Source organism: Oculina patagonica, chromosome 1, assembly GCF_052425735.1.
Source record: "Oculina patagonica isolate OP01 chromosome 1, crgOcupat, whole genome shotgun sequence".
Taxonomy (NCBI): domain Eukaryota; kingdom Metazoa; phylum Cnidaria; class Anthozoa; order Scleractinia; family Oculinidae; genus Oculina; species Oculina patagonica.
Window position 1 is genome coordinate 48,671,910 of NC_135758.1, and position 23,178 is coordinate 48,695,087.

Genomic DNA, 23,178 nt, shown 5'->3' on the forward strand with positions numbered 1-23,178 from the left:
TCAAAGACAAATTAAGTGAGATTGTGACATTACTGATAGCAGCTATAAACTTAATGTAGTTACGCTTAAATCATTATAAAAAATTACTACGTTGTGTTGTGTTTTAGTTTTAAACACCACATCCACAGCACGTTTTTGTTTCGCGTTTTTGTTTAACCTTTTGTTTTTTGTTTCATCTTTTTGATTCGAGGAAAAACACGAAGTGCTCGGGCGTATTTTTCTCTCAATGTTTATCCGCTGCTCAAAAAAAACGCTATCCGTGCTGAAAAGAAAAGAAAAGGAAACATTTCCACAAAACAAATTCACCAATGTTTAATAGGATCAAACGTAAATATTTTGGTGGCGAAAACTGAATAGCGCTACGACGCCTGAGAGCACAAGCCAAAAATGCGACAATAAACATGAGCCGTTTCTTAGCCGCTGACACGCGTGTCGCGAACGAGATCAACAGCTCGATTTTTTTTCACCTTTACTATAAGCAACCTTTGTGCTCACTTATTATTGGAGCAGCGTGCGTGTTCGGGTGATCACGGTCTCCATGGCTCCTCTAATAAACAGATAATATTGAACTTGTAATAATCTTAAAGTAGAAACCCAATCATATTCTTCTCAGCAGGTCTCCGCCCCCCTCCACTTCAAGAAACAAAACAAAAACAAAACTGAGAAAAATATATAATTCCAGGTTTGAATAATAATGGAAATGGTTATGAATATTTAGAGCATTAGACGAATGTGATTGGTTGTTTAGCGGGAGGAGTACATATCACGTGACGTAGCTGCGTATAAGAGTGTTTGAGAGTGTGTGTAGATTTGTCGTTTGACATCTTCCCTTTTTATCACGCTACGAACTCTGAAAAATGGCTTCTGAAGGTAAGATATTATGTCTTTTTTTCTGCAGTTCAGTACTGTAGAAATTTTTTAGTGCTGTGAAAGTAAAATTAGAAAGAAAATTTCAGTTTTGATGGCTAGTGTTCAAAACAAATTTTGGTTGAAGGTTACATACATACATACATACATACATACTTTATTTAATAAGTAACTTAGGTCTAAAATACAGGCAGCTAAAAGCTGATGTGGACCTACATTAAATTCTATATAACAATTAATAATAAATCTAAATCTAAAACCTAACAAAATAAAAAATATGTATATTAAAATTTACAATAACGTGAGAAATAGATAAAAATAAAGTAATTTTTAAAAATTTTAGCTTACTATAATAGGGTTTTACCCCTTCCTGCTAATCGATTCGTGCGACGTGCGTTTTGGAGCCGCCTTCCTCTTCTTTGTGGCGCTGATGTAGCAACTAAGGACTTAACGGAGGTTTCTGCTTGACAGTTGGATAAAAACTGTGCCCTTTCCATGCTAAGTAACGAATGTTGCATATGAAAGCTTAAATTGCTTCTTACATACGAAGAATTTACAATGTATTAAAACCATCGTTGTATAATGAATTATGTCAGTTCGATATCTGTTATGTTGTTTACTGAATTTGTTTTTAGCTTTGAACGATGTTGTTAGTACTAAGCACAGCTAGCACGTTCGTTAGGGTCTAGGAACAGAATTTATCTGTCCTTACTCAAAATTTTATTTCTTGACGTTTGTGGGCAGTGATGCATCCTTACATAAATACTGTATACATTTGTAGTTTTTGGCGATCTAAAGAAAAATATAAGCTTAACTCTGTTTTCAGAAGTGATTTATTGGGGTCTGTATATATTTAATGTAATATATCACGAGTTTGTGAACTTCCGACATATCCAATCGAACGCCAATCGTTCGATTGGGTTCGGTAATCGAACTCACAATAAATTTTGGTCAAGCGAACAAAATCGAACGTTCAATTACCGTACAGTCGACAATTGAACAAAATCGAACATTTCATTACCCTACAGTTGACAATCGTACTCAATCAAACGTTCCATTACCGAACTCCTGTTTGTTTATATTGCAAACATTTTGTGCGGTGCACCGCTGATTAGTCCTGTGTGATTCACTTATAAAGAGACGGATTCCAAACAAAATTGAATCAGATTAGGTTCGATTGTGTTCGATTGCGTTTAATTGGTTCCAAAATTGAACTCACAGCAAAATCGATGTTCAATTTTGTTCGATTACTGAACCCAATCGAACGATTGGCGTTCGATTGGGTTCGATTAATTTTTGGTTCGATTTTGTTCGATTGGATACGCCGGGTGAACTTAACTAAACACCACTACAGTTAACACCCACGTATAAGAACCTAGAATTTTTGGGTTCAGGCTGAATGGGTATTTATATTTTGGGGTAGTTTTTCCGAACTCAGGCTGATTAGGTTTTTAGTAGGTTCTTATTTGTAGGAGTTGTCATAGTGATACCATTCAGAGAGCTACTGTAGTACTAATGGTTGAACATTTGTATTTTAAACCGCAAAAATGCCAAGCCTTATTTTTTAAACAATAATAAATTCAGTATCATAGGCTACCAGGCTACAGATTCAAGTCCCAAGGCTACACCAGTATAATTATTTTATACAGTATTCTATAGTCTGTATTTAAAAGATTTTCAATTGAACAAATAATTTTCATGGTGTTTCTCAGAAATTTCACAATTTCTATCAATTAAAATCCAGTATTTTTTAAAAAAATTAAAAAAATAAAATTAAAAAAAATTAAAAAAAAAAAAAAAAAAAAAAATCCAGTATTTTTGCTACAAAAAAGAGTGGTTTTTTTGTATAAGAACCTATTGTTCTTTGCCAGCCTAAAAAGGTTCTTATATATTTGGGTATTAAAATGCCCAATTTCAGCCTGTAGGTTCTTAAACCACTAGGTTCTTATATATTTGGGTATTAAAATGCCCAATTTCAGCCTGTAGGTTCTGAAATCACTAGGTTCTTATATGCGGGTGTTAACTGTAGCTCAGCTCATGTAGTACCAAACTGATAACCAGCCTGCCTAACTGGGCCAGCCTGGGTCTGTCATCGAGCTTGAAGTCGAACCAAAAGTTGTTTCCCTTCGGATGGTCAGACACTTCAATTGTACCCCCCACGCCCCCATTTCTTGAAACAATTTTCATTTCCCTTTGAGATTCGAAAAAATCAGGAATACAATGTAAATTTATTCAGACATTGAAAAGGTTGGTGGTTCATTTTGCATGTTGACACTGTTGAATTTTGTTTGTTTGCAAGGAATTTAACCTTTTGTTTTTGTGTTTTTTTTGTAGGTGATTCAGAATCCCGTGGTATTTGTGACTATGTGTTGACAGTTTTGTCAATCATCATGTTTGTTTGTACTCTGCCCATCTCCTTGTGCTTTTGTTTGAAGGTAACTGACTTCTGGTATATTATTATGAAATATGTGGCTGTTCTGTTAGTTTTTGTTACTTATTTCTCAACATTTTTTGCAAGACATTGCTGCAGTAGAGTAATATATCAAGTACATGCATGTAGAAAGAATGCGACCTCATTCCCAGGGTCAGTTTCTCTCCTACCCACCCCCCCCCCCAAAGCGAGAGAGGGGCAGGGTTCAGGGTTCATATTATATCATCACGTTTGTCACATAGACTTTTGCAATAAAGATGTGATTGTGATTTTATCTTACCTAAATGATGATTTGTTAACTTATTGGATATCTTGTTTGATTGAACCTCTTTATTTAGATAGTACAAGAATATGAGAGAGCAGTTATTTTCCGCCTTGGTCGCTTGCTGCCTGGAGGAGCCAAAGGACCAGGTACATGTATTTAAAGTTTGCTATTTTGAATTTTTTTATCATATCCTTTTTATACTGTGGAAGCTCTCATAAGCGGACACCCTTGGGATGCGAAAAAAGTGTCCGTAACCAGAGCTTGCCGCTTAAGGGAATGGTTCTCGTAAGTGGGCCACTAGAGGTGAAAGGATAGATGGCCGCTTACGAGAGCTTGCCCAGCTAACAATAACCGGACAAACGTGGATGACGACAAAACAAGCACTGAAATATAGTACGGTAATTACTGTAAAATCATTATGATGAACGGCGATGTAAAGTTCATTGATAAAAACAAGATACAGAGGTTGTTAATAGAATTTTCTTTGGGGTGTCCGCTTACGGGAGCGTAGAGCTGTCAGCTAACGAGAGTGTCCATTAAGAGAGCTTCGACTGTATTCTTGTTTGTGATATCTAAATAATAACAAAAAGCCATTCCAGAGATACTTACAAGTACACTGTATTTGTATTAAATTGTTTAAAATCTCTGATGGGTTGACCATCAAATTGCTAGCTGCACTTTCAACTCTCCTACCTTTATAAGCAATCTAAATGCTTCATGAGTTGAAAACTGTGCTCCAGTTCTCCTCAACATCTTTTCTGTCCATCCTCTGTTTCATGTGGGTGAAATCTTTGGGTTATTAATTTTATCACTATATATTGAACCTGATCTGTGCAATTAACAGCATTTTTGGCATGTCTTTTTTCAGGATTGTTCTTCATCTTACCTTGTATTGACTCCTATAAGAATGTTGATCTAAGGACAGTGTCATTTGATGTTCCACCCCAGGAGGTACCCTTGTTTCTGTTTGTGACTTGTATGTAGACAAGGTTGACTTGTATGTATTTATAGTATTTATAGTAAGCATTTTGTGGTGTCAGCTCAGCCAAAATAACAAACTGCTGGCTGTCTTTATCTCTTCAGATTCTGACCAAAGATAGTGTAACTGTGGCGGTGGATGCAGTTGTTTACTTCAGAATCAGTGACCCTACCATGTCAGTGACTAATGTGGAAAAGGTTGAACAGTCAACTCGCCTGCTGGCACAGACAACATTGCGTAATTTTCTGGGCACCAAAAACCTGAGTGAAATTTTGGCAGACCGTGAAGAAATCAGCCATGCTATGCAGGTTTGAAGCTGTTTTGAATAATGATTATTGTTATTTGTGTTAATGTTCTTAAACAGCAGAGATTTTGAAAACGATTTTATAATGAAATTAAACGCTAAAATATTGTTAAAATTCATTTTAAAACTTTAAAAACTTTAAAAAAGTAGACGACGTTTCGGCGCTACTCTACGCCATTATCAAGTCAAAAGAAGTGATAGTTGAAACAAGAATATATATAACGTGAAACAATAAAAATAGTTGTGTGTCCTATGGGCATAATACGTAAAGTAAAAACAATGGAAAAACTAAAAGTTCTAATTAAAAATAGAGAAGTGTCAAGTAAATAATTTGGCGCGGATAGAGTCACTCTGGGTGTTCAGGGAAGGATTAATGTCCCTGATGAACAGCATTTCGTATACGAGGCAGTCAAACTTGCTTCTGCATTTCTTTAACACTCTGAAAAGGTGATTAATCTTTGCTCCTTTGCTGCCATGTTGTGCCTCAAGGTGTCTACCGATCGCAGAATAACGGTGCTCCCTAATGCGTTGATGTAGGTGTCGGGCAGTAAACCCGACATAATTTGCATCGCACAAATCACATTTAAACAAGTAAACAACGCATTGTGTGTTTACGATCGGGGGCTTGTTTTCCTTTACGCACAAAATCTGTGACAGCTTTCTGCTGGTAAAGACGGGTTTGACATCGATGTTGATCTTGGATCCCAGAGAATGAATTTCTTTGCGGACGCGATTAGCTGATCGTTGATCTTTAAAAGGCAATGAAATGTAGACAGATGGCTCTGATGGGGTTGCGGCGTGCGGTTCTGTATTAGTTTCTTGCCTGAACTTGCGTATTGTAGAATCGACTAATGCGTTCGGGTAGTGTAGTTTTGAAAACATGGTGCGTAACTTGTTGCACTCTTTTGTGAAGGCTTCTTCGGTGGAGGATAAACGGTGCGCCCGATCAACCATTGTGTTTACCAGGCCTTTTTTGTATCTGTTATCAACGTGGCTTTGAAAATGGAGCAGAAGGCCCGTGTCAGTTGGTTTTCTGTAGACTTCCGTTTTTAGTGTGTTGTCGTTTCTCGTGATTAGTGTGCCGAGAAATGGAATAGAGCCCTCATGTTCAAGTTCCATGGTAAAAGACAAACTAGGATGGGCACCGTTAAGTACTTGTAAGAAATCTATAGCCGCGTCTGTGTTGGGCATTTTGACCAGAGTGTCATCAACGTATCTTCGATAGAATGACGGGATCATGTTGTTTTGTTCCAGTTGGTTCTCTATATGGCACATGAAAACATTGGCTAGTAGTGGGCCAAGTGGCGAGCCCATAGCTATACCGTCTGTTTGCTCATACAGCTCACCGTTGAATTGAAACAGCTGATTGGACGTAGCGATTTCTAATAACTCAGTCAGTTGATGCTTTTGGAGTTGCGTACTATGCGTCTTATTAAACCAGTCATCTTCAAAAGCTTTGTCAACAAGAATGTCAATTGTTTCCTTCAGAGGAACATTTGTAAATAGTAGACAAAATGTAAATAATAGACACCTTGAGGCACAACATGGCAGCAAAGGAGCAAAGATTAATCACCTTTTCAGAGTGTTAAAGAAATGCAGAAGCAAGTTTGACTGCCTCGTATACGAAATGCTGTTCATCAGGGACATTAATCCTTCCCTGAACACCCAGAGTGACTCTATCCGCGCCAAATTATTTACTTGACACTTCTCTATTTTTAATTAGAACTTTTAGTTTTTCCATTGTTTTTACTTTACGTATTATGCCCATAGGACACACAACTATTTTTATTGTTTCACGTTATATATATTCTTGTTTCAACTATCACTTCTTTTGACTTGATAATGGCGTAGAGTAGCGCCTGAAACGTCGTCTACTTTTTTAAAGTTTTTAAAGTTTTAAAATGAATTTTAACAATATTTTAGCGTTTAATTTCATTATAAAATAATGTTCTTAAAATGAGAATAATACCTTGAAGAGTAGTGAATACTTGTCATCCAAGTTGATTTTGTAACTTGCATACAATTCAGTTGTACTGTACTCTATCCAACACACATGTGATGTCATTAATTTTGAGGTATTCCCGAAGTTGCCAGTCACAGAACACCAAAGAGAGACAGACTGGAGATAGTTAAAACCTTGCACTGTGGATACTTTTGAAGTGTTTAAGACTGGCACCTGAAGGGAATTATTTTTCTCAATACATTTTCTACATAAGTTGAAAATTCCCTCAATTTGGTGTTGTTGTTGCTGTTTGCAGACTTCTCTGGACAGTGCAACTGATCCCTGGGGTGTGAGAGTGGAACGTGTAGAAGTGTAAGTACCACTAATAAGTTTTTGCACAACCCAGTGAATAACTATTGTCAAACTCACAATCTGATTGGCTGTACACATAATGCAAGGCTGTCAAAGTGTGCATGAAGTTTTTCCAAGCATTGTTAACAAGTGATTGTTCAGAACTGTGATAATTGTTTTAAAAACTTGTTTTAGTTAAACATGTAGCTTCTTAGCACAGTTTGGTAGATTTTATACCATGACGAAGTAATGTAAGATAAAGGCTGCATTTACACCTAGATGCCCATCGGTCTGGAGATTATATTGGTTTCAACAGCATACCACCATCATAGTGTGACAGCGATCATTAGCAACTCTGAAATGAAGACTGGGTACTCAGACCAGTCTTGGAGACCAGAATTCACCATCATCTTGCACTTGATGCCTGACTGAGAGTATTAAATAACAGTTCTGTATTATTTTATTGAAGAAAAGTAATAACATTGTAATGAATCCAGAGCATATATTATTGAAATCAAAGTAAAACCAGACTACCGGTAGTTGACTGGCCTCCAGCTAGAAGATTGCTAGGTTTTTGAACAGGCTATCAGCCACTGTTGGTAATAGAAAGGTTAAATAACAGGAAGCCCCAAGGTCAGTTTCTCTTCTTACAGTTTTATTGTCTGGTTTGGTTTGTAGGAAGGATGTGCGTCTTCCTCAGCAGCTGCAGAGAGCCATGGCAGCTGAGGCTGAAGCTACTCGTGATGCACGTGCCAAGGTACGTCTCCGATATACCACTGTTCACTCCAAACACTGTCTATTTGGTTAACATTTTGGAACAGAGAGCGATAGCAGTATCTGATTTTCTTATTGTTGTTGATTCTAACTGTAATTTTAATGTTTTAATTTCAGGTTATTGCTGCTGAGGGTGAGATGAATGCATCTCGTGCACTGAAGGAAGCTGCTGATATCATTTCCGAGTCTCCCTCTGCTCTCCAGCTGCGATATCTGCAGACACTGACATCCATCTCAGCTGAGAAGAATTCCACCATCATCTTCCCTCTTCCCATTGATTTCCTCAGTAGATTTTTGCCGGAAAACAAATGACTAGACAGCCCAAAGGAAACAACTAAGGAACGCTTTACTGAGTCACCACTGACTGAAGTTAGTGTTCTTTAGATGAAAGAGCTTCTTACTAACAAACAAACAAAAAACATTTAAAATTTACTGTTTCTTTCGTGTGATTCTAAACAGAATGCTTTATAGCTTGCGCAGTTTCTCTTTCTGATCTCAAGGTTGTGTACATGTGATAGGACATGTTGATGTGTCATTTGAATGATGAGGTCTTCATAATTTTATCACAACAGCCTGGCAACAATCATTAAGCATAGCAGCAAGTCCATTTAATTTTATGATGGCAGAAGTTTTCAAGAGTGGGCATGAGTGCATGCTTATCATTATCATGACCCTTCTTGCCTTTATAATATTTTGTGGATTGGCCCACATTAAGATCTCAATTTTCCACTGTGTCATAATTAATCTGGTACATTTGTTTTGTGTACATAAAATTTTGTTCTTATCAATAAGCGACTAAAGCCATATTTGACAAAATAGTGCATTACCTTTTCAGGCTGTCCAATAATGCTTGTGCATCAGTAAGTTTAAGTTTACATGTAGCATGGTACAACATGCATGTACAAAGTAATAATAATATTTACATATGGCTCATGAAGACAGTATGAAAAGACACACATTCTGTCTGAGGTTTGGTCATATGTCTTTTTGGATGGAGTGACACAGCTATCCAATAAAAACATTTTAATGCAAATCACTCATTAATAATTATATACTAGTTATGCAACGCTTTCGAGTGGTATATTATGGAATATCCCACAAGTCACTTGTATTTTCTCGGTATACACACGAGCCTTTCCATAGTATACCACGAGAAAGTGTTGTGTAACTATTTTATACCATGCCATAGAAAATATGCTTACTAAATTTCATCGAGAATAAGATCGCAGCGCACGATGAGAAGGTTGGGTTGAATACCGTCGAATATACAACGGCTTTCCTGTATCCTGATTGGCTGTATTTTCTATGGCATGGTATAAAAATGGCTATTGTAGTGGAGCACTTATAAATTTATAATCAGTTTTGTAACACTTTTAATGTTTAAAATGTGTGAAGGTGTCAATTTGGAAAGATTATATTCATAGAATATTCAAAATGAGGTTTTAGCCAGGTTTAAAAAGTTGGTATACCAAGGAAATGTTTTTTAAAAAGAAATTATAAGCACCTTAAATGTGTTTTCCTGGTGATGTAGTTATTCCCTGTAAGCTTGAAAAGCTTGTTGGAAAGCTCACAAATCTTATGTTATTTAACATGTATAAGAGTATTACAGTGTGTGTACATTAAAGTAAGACAGTTGATTCATTCTCAGGAATTGTGTGTCTTGATTGAATATAACCTGCGTGGGATGTGTATTATAAGGACTATACTACATGAACATCAAGCTTGATTTCCAGATGTGTTGTGAGCTATTTCCTCGTAGCAACTGGTCTCCCAAAATGGCTTGAGATCAGTCCAATGTGAACATGCTGTAAACATGAAATCAAAGAGCTCTTCGAGCCACGACTGAATTTTTTTCCACCAAGTTTTAGATTTGCTTTTCATACAAATAAGGGGGGGGGTTCCCCCCCCCCCCCCCCCCCCCTTAAATATATATGAGCAGCAGGGAATTCAAACATTTCTTTGATGCAATTAAAAAAGCAGAAATGAGGAAACGTGTGACCTTTAGATAATAAGTAGTTTAGTAGACCCCACAATTATTATATATTTGATATTAGGATATACTGATCTCTTTTGACTGAGTCTGCTGGATTAGCTCAATCGAGAAGGTGTTGGGAAGTGGTGCAAGATGTCTTGAGTTCTAATCCCAGAGGGTTTTTTTTTTTACTTTTTTACCCCGTAGCACTAAAATGGTTTGTTCATTATCTATCGCTCAGTAGGTATGCATTGCAGTGTAAAAGCATTTCCATGTAAGCGGCAAAGTAATAATGCTGTAAATAAATATATCAGAACATATAGACTGATTCAGGTACAAATGTACTTGTGGTGTTACATTTGAAATGCTTATCATTTTCTTGCGAACAAGCAGCCACGGACTCGATTTTAGCCAGCGCTCTGGTTTCTAGATAGATCCATCTTTGATGAAGCTTATGTGAAACCCGATTTAGTTTTTAAATGTTCTTCGTGTACAATGCTAGCTCTACAGATAGACACGAAAGTTATTGATCGATTAATAGCTCTCAATGTCCGCTTTTTTGGCAGTCAATTTACTTTCTACACGTAATTGTCAGCCACATTTTGTTTCTTTGCTTCTTGTTTTTCTTGTCAAACCCCTTTAAATTTAAAAGGCCGCCTTTATACGGCCATCTTGCTTCACTCTGTCTACTATTATAATCTGCTGGTCAGCGGAGTTGCAAACAAAAGTTTACAGATGATGGACCATGTGAGTGACCAGGCTGGCCACTATACTTCCTGAATTAAAAATTCAGTTGTAAAAAAAGCTTGGAAAAGATTTGGGAACAAATACACAAGTTTTGTGTTTTGACAGCATTTATGTGGGTTGTCTATACAGTCAACTCTCTCTTAATGGACACCTTGGTCTATAAGATGGACACCGAGATGGATACCTGGTGTTGGTACATCCCGTCCCTCTGTGAGTTTACTCCCTATAAGATGGACAACTCTAAGATGGACAGTTGAAGCTGGAACGGAAGGTGTCTGTTTAAGCGAGAGTTGACTGTATACAGCGATTTACATGGCTACACAAGAGGACTAATTTGTGGTCTGGGTTTTTATTGGTATATTTTTGCATATTGGTTTTGAGAAAATATAGAAGTTTGTATTTTTGCATATAAAAGGTAAAGTCTGTGTCCGAGCCAAGTGGCCCATACAGCCAGAGCTTACCCTGGTTTCTGTAACATACTCCCCCCTGGATGGGATGCTAGTCCATCGCAAGGTTACCCCCCAGCAGTAAATTCGCTGGTAACCATTTATACACCTGGGTGGAGAGAGGCACTGTAAGAGAAAAGTGTTTTTCCCAAGAACACAACGCAGTGCCCGCGAAGTGAAGTACCGGATTTGCTATAACCTGCAATCAGCACTTTTCCTTCAATTTTACTACCGACACACACGTGAAGTGTACTGATAAAAAAGTGACACTGGACATTTTTAAATTTAGACAAGCGACACGCCCCCTGGCAGGGCCTCTACTGTGTAAACATTAAAGTGACACTCTTAGTCTCAAAATGCTTATGATAAGCACTTCACAAGTTTCATATTTGCTAAAAAGGAATTAAGTTCAACCATGGTTATTTACTCTTTGCTTTGAACTGGCTAAAGAAAGTAAATGACAACTTCCATATAATGACTTGGCTTTAATTAATAATGTACTTAGTAGTACAAAGATAAAATATAACTTCACGCGCAATGAAAAATATTATTTGCAATAACTTATTCAAAACCTATATAACCAGCATAATAATTTAATTAACCAGTTACAAATATTTATTTAATCCAACTACACCAATAAATTATGCCCTTGGAAATAACATAACAACTTTTGCGAAATTTTATCTCCTGATAATAATAATAATATTGAGCCAACAAAACTACTGTAGGTGCATTATAATCAAACTCATGGAAAAAGATAGCTAATTAAGCAGTGTCAAACAGGCATCTGTTGATAGCTAAATGTATTTATATATATGTATGCACACGTAACTTTGTTTGACATTAAATTTTAAGTGTCCCCGATGTGTAGGCCACTTTTGGCCAGCTAGAGGCCTTAATTATACAGTACAGTAATATTTATTAAAGAATCCTACCAAAGGCTTTTCATCCTTACTTTACGGTACTTGAATAAGAAATTCAAATATTTAAATAAGATCGAAATTGCAATTCTAAGAAATACTATAATAAAGTTGATGATTATCATAATTCAAAAACTGTGAGTAGTTTTTCAACCCATAAGTTTAAGCTTGATTTTTATGTCTCATGCCATGCAAAATGTCTCCACTATTGAAAAGAATGTTATCATTCTCTACATCTAAAACCTGTTGAATGAAATATGAACTAACCCTAATTCTAAGGAATTGGGTGCACTATGATTGGTCAGTTTGAGTTCGACTAGTCACTGTGATGTGTAAGAAGCATTTTGCTGTGTCTCCTCCTTCTTATACACTTCTTTTGTTTTTAAAAATTTCCTGCATAGCCTTATAAAACTCAATGTACTTAGGCATTTTTAATATTCGCACACTTTAAAATAAAAATATTAAAATTTAAAATACAATAATAATAAGCAGAATAACTGATACTACCCCATATGTTGAAAGCTGGAGTTGTACAATAGTGAGTCTCACATTAACAACATTAATTAAATATCACACGAAAAACTTAAAAAAGCTGAACGTCTTTAAATAATGTAAACATTACTGTGTAAACATGTAAATTAAACAACAAGAAGTTATTGACCTTACAAACTTCAATCATGTTACCGGTAATTAAGAGAAATTATAATAAGAGTGGTTTTTGGACATCTTTTCTCAACAACAAATTCAGTGACCCCCATTTTTTGCATTTCTGACTGGAATAACCCATGATCTCACATAGGTGAAAGTTTAACTAAAAAAACACTGTTAGACGATTTTATCACCTGTGTCCCAAAGCTAAAAATTATAATGTTTTCTATTTTTTGGTGAACATCTAGCCCAACCCTCCAAGTTAAGACCATTTTAGTCGCCATGGCGACTAAAATTTTGGAGCTGGCGAGTTAATTGAAACCAAAGTCGCCAGCCTGACGACTAAAATTGAGAAGAAGGATTGACAGCGTGAGCTTAATTTAGCGACTAAAATTTTTCACTGGCGACCAAACTTGAGTTGTCGGTGGCCAAATGGCCACTAAGGAAAATAATTGACTAGGAGGGTTGTAGCCACTACTGTACTTGCTTAGTTTAAGGTCTTGGCTAATTGGCAGATAAGTATGGTAGGTTGAGGATCAACAAGGGAACATAATTTATCTTACATGCTTTAATGACATCACCAATCTAAGGTTTCTCTTTTCATTGATAAGCGTGGACTATTCTCAGAAAAGAACTGAGAGTACCATCGTCGATGCTTCTTAATTAACTGATCCTCCTTTACCAACAATGGTCTTGACACGTAAGTCTTGTGGTTCCATATCATTATATCACGTTCAACCTATAAACAAAACAAAATAATTAATCTGCTTCAAACATGTGCAAATGTTTATAAGTTTTGATTTAGATTTTACTGCCCATACAAGCAGGGTAGGTATAAGCATATCTTGATGACTTTATTTAAGGACCCCATTTTTAAAAGTAAGCTTCCTTAATTGAACTCTTGCTTAGGGTTTGACTTGGGATGACTTATGGGGTGAATGTGAGGTATTGATCTGAGGCACATACATTTAGCAGATTACTGAACATACCTGAAGAGCTTCTGCATATAGGAAAAGTTTGGCAACAATTGTAGGGACAGTCCAGGAAGCATAAAGTGAATGACGCATGGTTTGTAAAAGTGGTTCTTTTGGAGTCAGTGTATGAAGAAAGATGCCATCACCAAAGATAGAATGCCATTTCATAAATACAAGCCCTGGCCCAGTCTAAAAAAGTTCAACAAAACCGCATCATATAAAAGGGAATAATTTTAAAAACAATATTATTTTAATATTAATTCCAAATGCCAATATAAAGCAAACAAATAAAAGTTGGCGGAATATAAGCTTATTTCTTATGTAGGCAAACTGTCAATAAAACAAGTTGACCCATAGCCTGGCTGGACTGTGCGCTATAACAAACATCAGCAGTATGCGACTTCATCAACTGGCAAATATGTCATGAGTTAATGGCAACAGAACAGAACATTCACTTTCGACTAATGTATCAGTCAAATTGAAGGTTCCACATCTCCCCCCGGGCAACCCCCCAGGCATTTGAATTTTTGAAAAATTCACGTTCAAATTCCTGCCTCTGCCAAAAAGACGTTCAAATGCCCCACTACAAGTCCATTTTCAGTGATCAAATGTCCCCACCCCTGAGAAAAATTAATAATTAAACAGGTAACTGTTTTATCTGTGTAGCTAGCTTCTTATGCTTGTAAAATCCTGTCTGCATACCGGCTTTATAAATAGACCACACAGTTTTTTCCTCTATTCTATAGTAATACATGGAAGATAACCAATAAATAAAAGATAAACCCACGTGCGTTTACTGGGACACATATAACCAGAAATCAAGTCTGCGTTCAAATTCCCCACCCCCTATGTGGTCGGATCAAAATTCCCCACCCCGGGAAGGCTTTGATTATCAAATTTCCTTCCCCCCCCCGAGGAAGGCAAAGGCCTCAAATGGCCAGGGGGGATGTAGAACCTTCGATTTGACTGATACATAAATGAATAAGAAAAAACATGAGCTTAAATATACAAACCTGCCTAGCTGTTACATGGAAGTCTGAGAATGGTATAGCATATCCAAAGAATGTTAACACATGCTTCAACTTCAAGCATCCAACATGTTTTTCATCATCCTCCAGGGGTTTCCACTCTGCAAACCACTTGTGCTTTGCAAACTGCCACCACGTGGAGAACGTATACCTCAGATCACTACCAGAGATGAGCGGCGAACCATGCAGGTGATCAAGATGGTTTATGTCTGATCCATTTTCTGGAATCTCCTTCATTGGTTGAAATAAAAATACCAGTAAAGTTAAAAAACGAAAAACACACTTCACAACATGACAAACCCCACTGTAGCCAACTAAACTTGTTATCAACAAAGCTTTTACTGTCAGTCATTTCATCTGTGATGAAACCGCTGACCAAGTTAGCAGAAACGCGATTTCCCTGGGGAAGAGGATGCCAAATGCAAAGTTTATATTCAGAAATGGTTCATTGGTTTGCAGGATTGTTTTCACGTAACAAGGCAACTACTGTTTTCAATAACAATAGCATAAACATAACAAGCACAGTTACCATAACAATATTTGTTACCAAACGAAAAACGGTTGACGCGATTGAAGTAAGCTCGATTGTTTTCTTGATCTTTTTTTCCTCCCTGCCCGCTTGCGATCTCGTTCAAAAATTCAAAACTGAAAAAGGGCATACTTCATATCATGACAATATATTCAGTCACGACAATACAGCGTTACACAGACCGTTGCACACGTGTACATGAGAATTAACACGCGCGTTTAACAAACCGAAACGAAACAAAATGCCAGTGGTATGCGGAAAGTATCATCACCTGATGTGATCCGACCTATAAACAAACAGGTCTGATCTCAACAAAATAAATTAACTTCGGTGTTGGTAAAGGAATCGAAATCTTTGCTATGAAGGCTGCTATTTTAGTAAAATCAAGCACAGAAACAACACAGTCTGAACATAAAAACACAAGCTGGTTACCTCAATGTGTGCATTTATTGAGTGTTGTGTATAGCCTCGATAAGTCCAAGTCCCATTCTCGATTTCCTCAATATCATCTGGAGTCCAAGTGGGTTCGATTCCTTCAGCGTGATACCAAATGTAAATAGTACCATTCTTTTCTGTACACGGCCAAGCCTTGGTTTGTGCAAAATCGGGAATTTTTTCACTGTAGGGAATTTCAACGCATTTTCCGTCTTCTCCGCGGAATACCCAGCCGTGGAATGGACATTGCAGACAGTTATCCACAACTTGGCCTCCGATCCCTAAATTAGCTCCCAGATGCGGGCAATACGCGTTCACAATATACACTACTCCATCAGTTCCTCTAAACACCGCAAGGTGCTCTCCTAAAACGAAAATATATTTAACATCGCCCACAGCAAGCTCACGCGAATCGAGTACGTGGAACCATCCGTTAGGGTACACAGGTGGAATTTCACCACACTTCCTCCGCTTTCGAAATTCGTTAGCTACGTCTTTTAGTGATCGACTTCCTTCCGACATATAACCGATCTCGTGTAGTTTTCGTTGCATTGCTAAGGGCGTGAAGAATAACTTCCAAAGTTTCAACATTATGTAACTAAATAGCAGAGAACATGCCAGCAGCACCCAGGAGCTTGAGTTGTGCATTGTGGTCGCAAACACTGGGAAAGCTTTTCCCCAGACTGAGTGCGAAAAGTCGTGTAATTTTAGAAGCATTGGAGAGGCAGCTGCAACGACGGCTAAGAAAAGAGAAAAGCAAAGCAGTTTAGAGGACGCCATTGTTGTGCGCATATTTCGCAAGGTGTAAGCGTACCTATAGCTAGATGAACTACACTTGTTCAGCGCGGCACAAATGAAGCTATCTGATTGGCTAAGCCGAATTTGAATACATACATAAATAATCCGCTAAAATAATTATCACTTGTGTGTGTGTGTGTAGAATAAATAACCAGCCGGATTTCTCGTCGTTTTCCCGTCATCCCGCGAAAAACAAATTTATATATAAACCATCCTGATAAAACTAGTAGTATCCTTGAGTAGTATTGGGTATAAACTATAAAACTGGCCTGTCCTCGGGCCTCTCCTGTAATCGTAGGGGGGGGGGGGGGGCTCTCTATATTTTTGCGGTGTGGGGGTGTGCCGCTGGGACGAAGCTTTTTTGAGCAATTGCGAGCCACGCAGCACGTGCTGACAAGCTCGTCTTTAAATAAATTTTAAACCCCAGAAAATAACCCAGGAATTTCTTTCTGAGCTTAGCCTGGGAACCTCAAAATGTTGACCACGGTGGGATTCGAACCAAAAACTCTCACAAACCACGACATCGAGCGGCGCCTAGTCTTTTTAATATTCTATTTTTTATTTATTTCATGTGTCCCCTATTTATAGTAGAGAGTGTTTTCACTCTCGGCTAGAATTGTACTGACACATTAACAAAGTTGTTGATTGATTGATTGCCTATAAACCACTACAAACAATCACCAGAATGAAAACAGCTCCAGTGAAAATTAAATAAATGGGGAGCTGCGCTTTTAGGCTTGCATTAATCTATACATGAGCCGATTAGACCGATCCTGTACTAATTGCATCGACGGCGGTGCCTGGATACGAAGAGGTCTATGTGAGCAAGGGCACAGAAACGATTGCTAAACTAAACATTTCTTGCGCCGGCGACTCTAAAAACCCCGGGGGGGTACTCAAAAAAATTTTATACGGGGAGGCTCCGCCCCGAGTTCTAACCCCTTACCCTTTTATATACCATTTTGACAGAAATTGTGACCCCTTTCGTATACCTTTAACTGAAAAAAGGTACCCCTTTCATATACCTAAAAGACGTGGCGTGGACTTAAAACAGGACTTTTTCTTGTCATTTTCATGTAGCGCTAAATTATTTAAAAAATTTCAGGCATAAATTGCGTCTGTTCGAAATATTTTAATAAAAGGCCCTTTTAAAAACCTAAATGACAGATTTCCATACCCTTTCATATACCTAAACTCGTGAAATCCCTACCCTTTTGTATACCTGAAGCCTGAAAAAGGTACCCCTTTCGGGCGGAGCCTCCCCGTATAGGCCATTATAGGGAGTACCCCCTCCCCCCGGGCTAAAAACCAAGAACCTCTGTGCTTTACTGCAGGGGCGGATACAGGGGGGGTGGATAGGGTGGATATCCACCCCCCATTTTTCAGTAAAAAAAATTCGAAATGTCACTTTATTTGAAATAGAAAATAAATAAATCAAGAAAAATTAGCTCTCGCTCATGTCTGGTTGTTGTTACGCCACGTTTCGCCGTCTGCCGCTACTTAGGGTTAGGGTTAGGGTTAGGGTTAGGCCCTAATGGTCTGCCATCCACCCCCCTCCCCCTTTTGAAATCCTGGATCCGCCCCTGTACTGTGCAATACTGAAATTTTTGGGAACTGTGGCTGCAAAGATCTAAAAAGACTGCGACTTTTCCTTAGTTGGCCCTAAGACCTAAGACCTTCAGGCCTGTTTGAAGTATGTTTGGAGGGTAGCTTGTCTAGTACTGTCTACCTGCACTTTCCTTTCTGTTCTTTTTCGCGACATCGGCAGGATATTTCAATTTTTGCCTATTGCTCAATAAACACGCGCTGTGAGCATTGTAAAGTTGCCGGTCATTGAATGTGAGCACATCTGACAGCCAAGTAGCTTGCGAACGCAGACGTATTTCCGGAAATCCGTTGCATTTTGGTTTATGCTTTTTTTTTTCTATTATGTCGTTGACTCGTTGTATGCTAGCGCAGCAGCATTTTCATTCGCAGTCATTTGCCACTTATCAGTTTACTTTACTTTTTGAATTTTTTCATGTTTTTTTCGAAGTACAGTATCGATACAGTAAAGGACAGAGAGTATTATAAAGAACCTTTTTTTCCATGCTACCCTTAACAGGTTCTTACATCAAGGGTAATTAATTAACACAAACTTAGGATATTTTTAAGGTTTTTAATGGGTTCTTATTTTCTAAAAAAAAATTCACATTGTTGCTTATAAAATTTTTAGTGGTATTCCGCGTATTTCTTGTATAGAATTTGCATACTACATAAGCGTTTATGTAGAAATGTAGCCTGCGAGCAGGCTCTCTATTCGGGGCAACGTGAATTGAACTCCTCGAGCGCCGAATCCGACACGCTGTCGGCCCACGCTGTCCCCGAATAGAGAGCCTGCTCGCAGGCTAGTAAAAATGAAGCACTAATCATTCAAAACATAACATTATATACATGTAATGCCTTGTCCAGTTGCAATCAGGTTAGAGGCCCTGTTAGGGGTTTTTGGGATAAGGGATAACAGGAAAAATAATTTTAGGGATAAGGGATAACGGGAAAAATAGTTTAGGGATAAGGGATAACAGGATTAGTTTAAGGGATGATTGAAAACAAGGTCTGTGACGTCCAGGCTCTGTTTTTATCACCCTCGACTTGTGCTTTTTACACTTTTGCTGACATTTTTTACACCCTTCATCGGTTATCGGTCGTAATGAGTCAGTTCAAGCAACACTTTGCACCAAGAGCACCGCTTTCAGTGTCCCGGATGGCCTGGGGTGAGTGACGACATGCTGTGTCTGGTACCACGTGCGCTTTTTATTCTTATCATCATGGCATTTGTTAAAGAACTGCATGAAGTTACGGCATGCATTTACAAATAGAGTGATGGAGAAACCTACCGTAAAGTAGTAATACCGTAAAGTACAACAATTAATTACAGTACTTAACAATGAACACCACATGGACGATATGACTAAAAATGGCTTTGTCAAACACCAAATCCGCCTCAAATTCCAGTATTTTATACCCTTACGAAAAGCCACAAACCGACTCCGGTCGGGAGACCTATAATTTCGGGAGTTTCAGGTCCAACAGAGAGACTGTCAGCATTTGTTGACAAACTACTCCAGCCGATAACACAACAACGAAAGTCCTATCTCAAAGATACAACCGACTTCAAAAATTTCATTGAGAGGACTAAAATTCCAGAAAATGCAATTATGGTATCAATGGACGTAACCAGCTTGCATACTTATATTTCACAAGAAGAGGAAATTCAAACAGTATGCGAGCACTTCCAATCAAATCATATCGAGAGAGGTTACCCAGAGAGCCAGGAGCCCATTAGTAATGGGCTCCTGAGAGAGCCTATAGAGTCCAAAGAACTCTTGCGGGAGTTAATTTTGAAAGCAGTGCCTTAAAACAAATAAAAAATATTTGGCTTTTGTAACGCAATACCACCTAGCAGTACCAAACTTGAAGCAAATACTCATGAAAAACTGGCATTTGATAAAACAACAACCATTGCTCAAGAAAATATTCAAATTACCTCTCCTTATATCATACAAAAGGGGAAGGCCTCTTAAAGATATACTTGCAAGATCAAAACTATGAAAATAGATAATTCATGTGCGCGAGAGTCGTGCAGGCCTGTCCACTTCTTTTTATCAAAGGTATAATAGTTATTCTTAAAGGTAAACATAAATAAGATATTTATTGTATATAATGAAACATTTATGCAAGATTTCACTTTTCTGTACGGTGAAAACTCCGACAGATATACTTTTAGGGATAACGCTGTTGATACTTTTAGGGATAAGGGATAACTGTACTCCGAATTAAAGGGATAAGGGATAACTGAACCCCCCTAACAGGGCCTCAGGTTAGGTATCTCCAAAGAGGATCCAGAATGTCGACTTTATATCGTATTTTCCCAAAAGTAAACATTTTAATCAAATATTTTAGAAAATAAGAACCTGTTTTCAAGTATTAGGCTAAATAGGTTCTTATAAAAAGGGGGTCTTACAGGTTCTTAATTGTTAGGTTCTTTCTCGCGGGAATTTTTTTGTACTTTACAAGCAGACCAAGCAGGCAGCATGGTTTCTTCCAGTTTTCTTATTTTTTGCTTCGGGGTGGGGACGTCAGTTTCGCAAGGCCTTGTGGTATATATTACGTCACGCAGATCGAAGCACATGCCAGGCGCCGGCAATCGATTTTCAACTTTCCTTCCCTTTAGGATCTTTTTGGATCGTCTTAGATTAAATACTGATGGCAGAAGAAAACGACAATAAGGTCAAAGTGAGTAGAATCACGGAATACAGAATACCTTTGCCTGTTTCCGTCGAGGAATATCAAATAGCTCAGTTGTACGCTGTTGCAGAAGCAAGCAAAAACGAGACCGGTGGTGGAGAAGGAATTGAAGTATTGGCAAACGAGCCTTACACCAGCACGGATAAGGGTGTACCTTTACACGTACGGCAGCATGGCAACGGACAGTACACCCATAAAATTTTCCATCTAGCTTCAAAGGTGCCAGGGTATGTTCGTGTGTTGGCCCCAAAAGGTTCCTTGGAAATTCACGAAAAGGCGTGGAATGCTTATCCGTTCTGTAGGACGGAGTATTCAAACCCAGATTACATGAAGGATGGCTTCTTCATCCTTATCGACACTTGGCACAAGGAAGGTGAAGGCGAAGAAAATGTTCACGAACTGGAAGGTAAAGAACTGGAGAAGAGAGAAATCGTTGATATAGATATAGCTGATAATGATGTTGTTTCTGCTAGCGACTACAAAGAAGATGAAGACCCAACAACATTCCACTCAGAGAAAACAGGTCGAGGTCCTCTCGTTAAAGGTAACTGGAAGAAAAACGAGAATTATCCAAAGATGACCTGCTACAAGTTATATCGTGTAACGTTTAAATGGTGGGGTCTACAAACGAAAGTGGAGAGTGTGATCTTCCGTGCCGTGAGGCGACTTCTAACCAACTTTCACCGTCAATTGTTTTGTTGGTTGGACAAATGGTTCGGCATGACCATGGCAGATATACGAGAGCTTGAAGATAGAACCAAAGAAGATCTGGATAAGAATCGACACGAAGGAGAAGTAAAGGGAATGAAGGAGAAATAATCAGAGTGAAGGGTAACATGTTGAGCTTATAACAATAGGGTACAATTGGAAAGTTTTCTGTAGAAATTCGTGAATTCAAGTTATCACAAGGCAATGTATAACAAAAAGATAAGTGAATTTTGGTTTATAGACAATAGCTAGTTGATGAGAATGGTTATTAGGACTTCAATCATTGGGCCCTCCTATTGGGTCCATAAAATTTTGGATTAAATTTTTAGTTAAGCACTTAATTTTGCCAATACACTGATTGCACTACCTTCTCATGACAAACTTTTTAAGGCATGGCAATTATACTTAGTTATAACTGGCACTACTTTAATTTTATTTAGAGGTTTACCAGCAAGTTTTCAGAGACATTTCAATTGTTACTTGGTACAGAGTTGTCATGGTACAGCTTAAACTGATTCTAACCCTTGAAGTAGCTGTTAAATCTTGCTGGACATAAAAATTATGTGGCACTTGTTGAAAATCTTGTTGTTATATGATAATACCAATCCCTAACATTTGAAGCAGAATCTCCTTTCAGTATAGTCCATTAGTTACTGATTTTTGAAAATTATATTTAAGCCTCTTGGGTTTTCAAAGCAAGCTTTTTCAAAGGGCTAATAAATGAAAAGATTTGTTTGAATAAGTTCTAATTAGAAACTCAGGTATGCTGCATATTATCCAAGTTATAATTTTTATCAGGGCTTTCATGCACAACTATTAAAAGGGGAAGGGAAACTTCTCTCCGTAACCCTTTATTCAGTTTTCTCTATTGAAACTTAGCTGCCTATTTTTGATTGCTTATTAAAGAACCTAAGATTGCACAGCCCCGTCTTGATGTAACAATAATTAAGTAACAAGACGGTACAGGTTACTGGACTTTGAGCTTATTATAATGTGAAGAAGCATTGATGTGTGCCACATCTTTGTATATCAGTTTATCATATACTTATGTAGTCAAGAATTTTGATAACTTGTAATATCACATTGTCAATACAATTTTGTTGATTTTTAAAAAGATCCAGGACGGACCATTATATGTATGTACTTCTGTCTTTTTATCTTGTACTGTGCTCTATGGTATGAATTCTATTTAATTAAACCATAACATAGCACTGTAAGGCATTCTGCATAATGTATAATGGTCTGTTCTAGGTAGGCCCACAATGGAATTTGTTATATATTGATGAATCCCTCTTCATGCATCCTGTATACAGACTGAAATAGGAAACATTTTGTGTATTGAAGGATTTTATGGGCTGTACAATAATATTTTGGTTAATTTGGTAGATTAGCTAATAAAGTAGGATATATAACATGTATGAAATCAGTTGTTTGCTAAATTGAGCTGTGTAATTCTATTTTTCACGCTGAGAAATTTGTGGCACTTATTGGATATAAACAACTAAATAAAATGGTTGTTGATTAATCAGGTAGTTTGTCTTGTTCTGTGATAAAGCTTTTTTTTGAAGATGTTCCAACTTTGTAAATAATGAAACATTTCCACAAAACAAAACATGTTTTATTATACAACCATCACCAGGGTATGTGGTTACATAGTTTCCATTTTCAATTGATGTAAAAGTGTCCCCAGTGAGTTCCATGAGCCAAAAACCTTAACACTTCAATAAATTTTATGTACGTAATCTATGTACATGGGTATGGTTAGAGCTTCAC

At 37.7% G+C, this 23,178-nt stretch overlaps 3 protein-coding genes across 4 annotated transcripts; 2 read left to right on the forward strand and 1 right to left on the reverse strand.

Annotated features, from left to right (window-relative positions):
- Positions 1-735: 735 nt before the first annotated feature.
- On the forward strand, positions 736-9,560 carry LOC144635848 (mechanosensory protein 2-like). Its single transcript, XM_078494974.1, has 8 exons — positions 736-870; positions 3,202-3,302; positions 3,637-3,709; positions 4,432-4,514; positions 4,647-4,850; positions 7,105-7,160; positions 7,818-7,896; positions 8,031-9,560. Exons 1-8 carry the CDS (start codon positions 858-860, stop codon positions 8,223-8,225), a joined length of 804 nt encoding a protein of 267 aa, XP_078351100.1. The 5' UTR covers positions 736-857; the 3' UTR covers positions 8,226-9,560.
- Positions 9,561-11,548: 1,988 nt separating this feature from the next.
- On the reverse strand, positions 11,549-16,443 carry LOC144635798 (cholesterol 7-desaturase nvd-like). Of its 2 annotated transcripts, XR_013567420.1 has the most exons (5): positions 15,610-16,443; positions 14,634-14,879; positions 13,636-13,809; positions 13,125-13,385; positions 11,549-12,901 (listed from the first exon to the last, which is right to left on the reverse strand). XR_013567420.1 is itself a non-coding variant. In XM_078494902.1 (4 exons), the coding sequence occupies exons 1-4, from the start codon at positions 16,402-16,404 to the stop codon at positions 13,224-13,226; spliced, it is 1,377 nt and encodes a 458-aa protein (XP_078351028.1). In that variant the 5' UTR covers positions 16,405-16,443; the 3' UTR covers positions 11,549-13,223. The 2 variants fall into 2 exon arrangements, 1 of the variants encoding a protein (XP_078351028.1); XM_078494902.1 differs by having other exon boundaries at positions 11,549-13,385.
- A 4,135-nt stretch (positions 16,444-20,578) lies between these two features.
- Positions 20,579-22,930, forward strand: LOC144635912 (phosphatidylinositol transfer protein alpha isoform-like). The gene has a single exon (XM_078495032.1). It carries the CDS (start codon positions 20,656-20,658, stop codon positions 21,514-21,516), a length of 861 nt encoding a protein of 286 aa, XP_078351158.1. The 5' UTR covers positions 20,579-20,655; the 3' UTR covers positions 21,517-22,930.
- Positions 22,931-23,178: the final 248 nt, after the last annotated feature.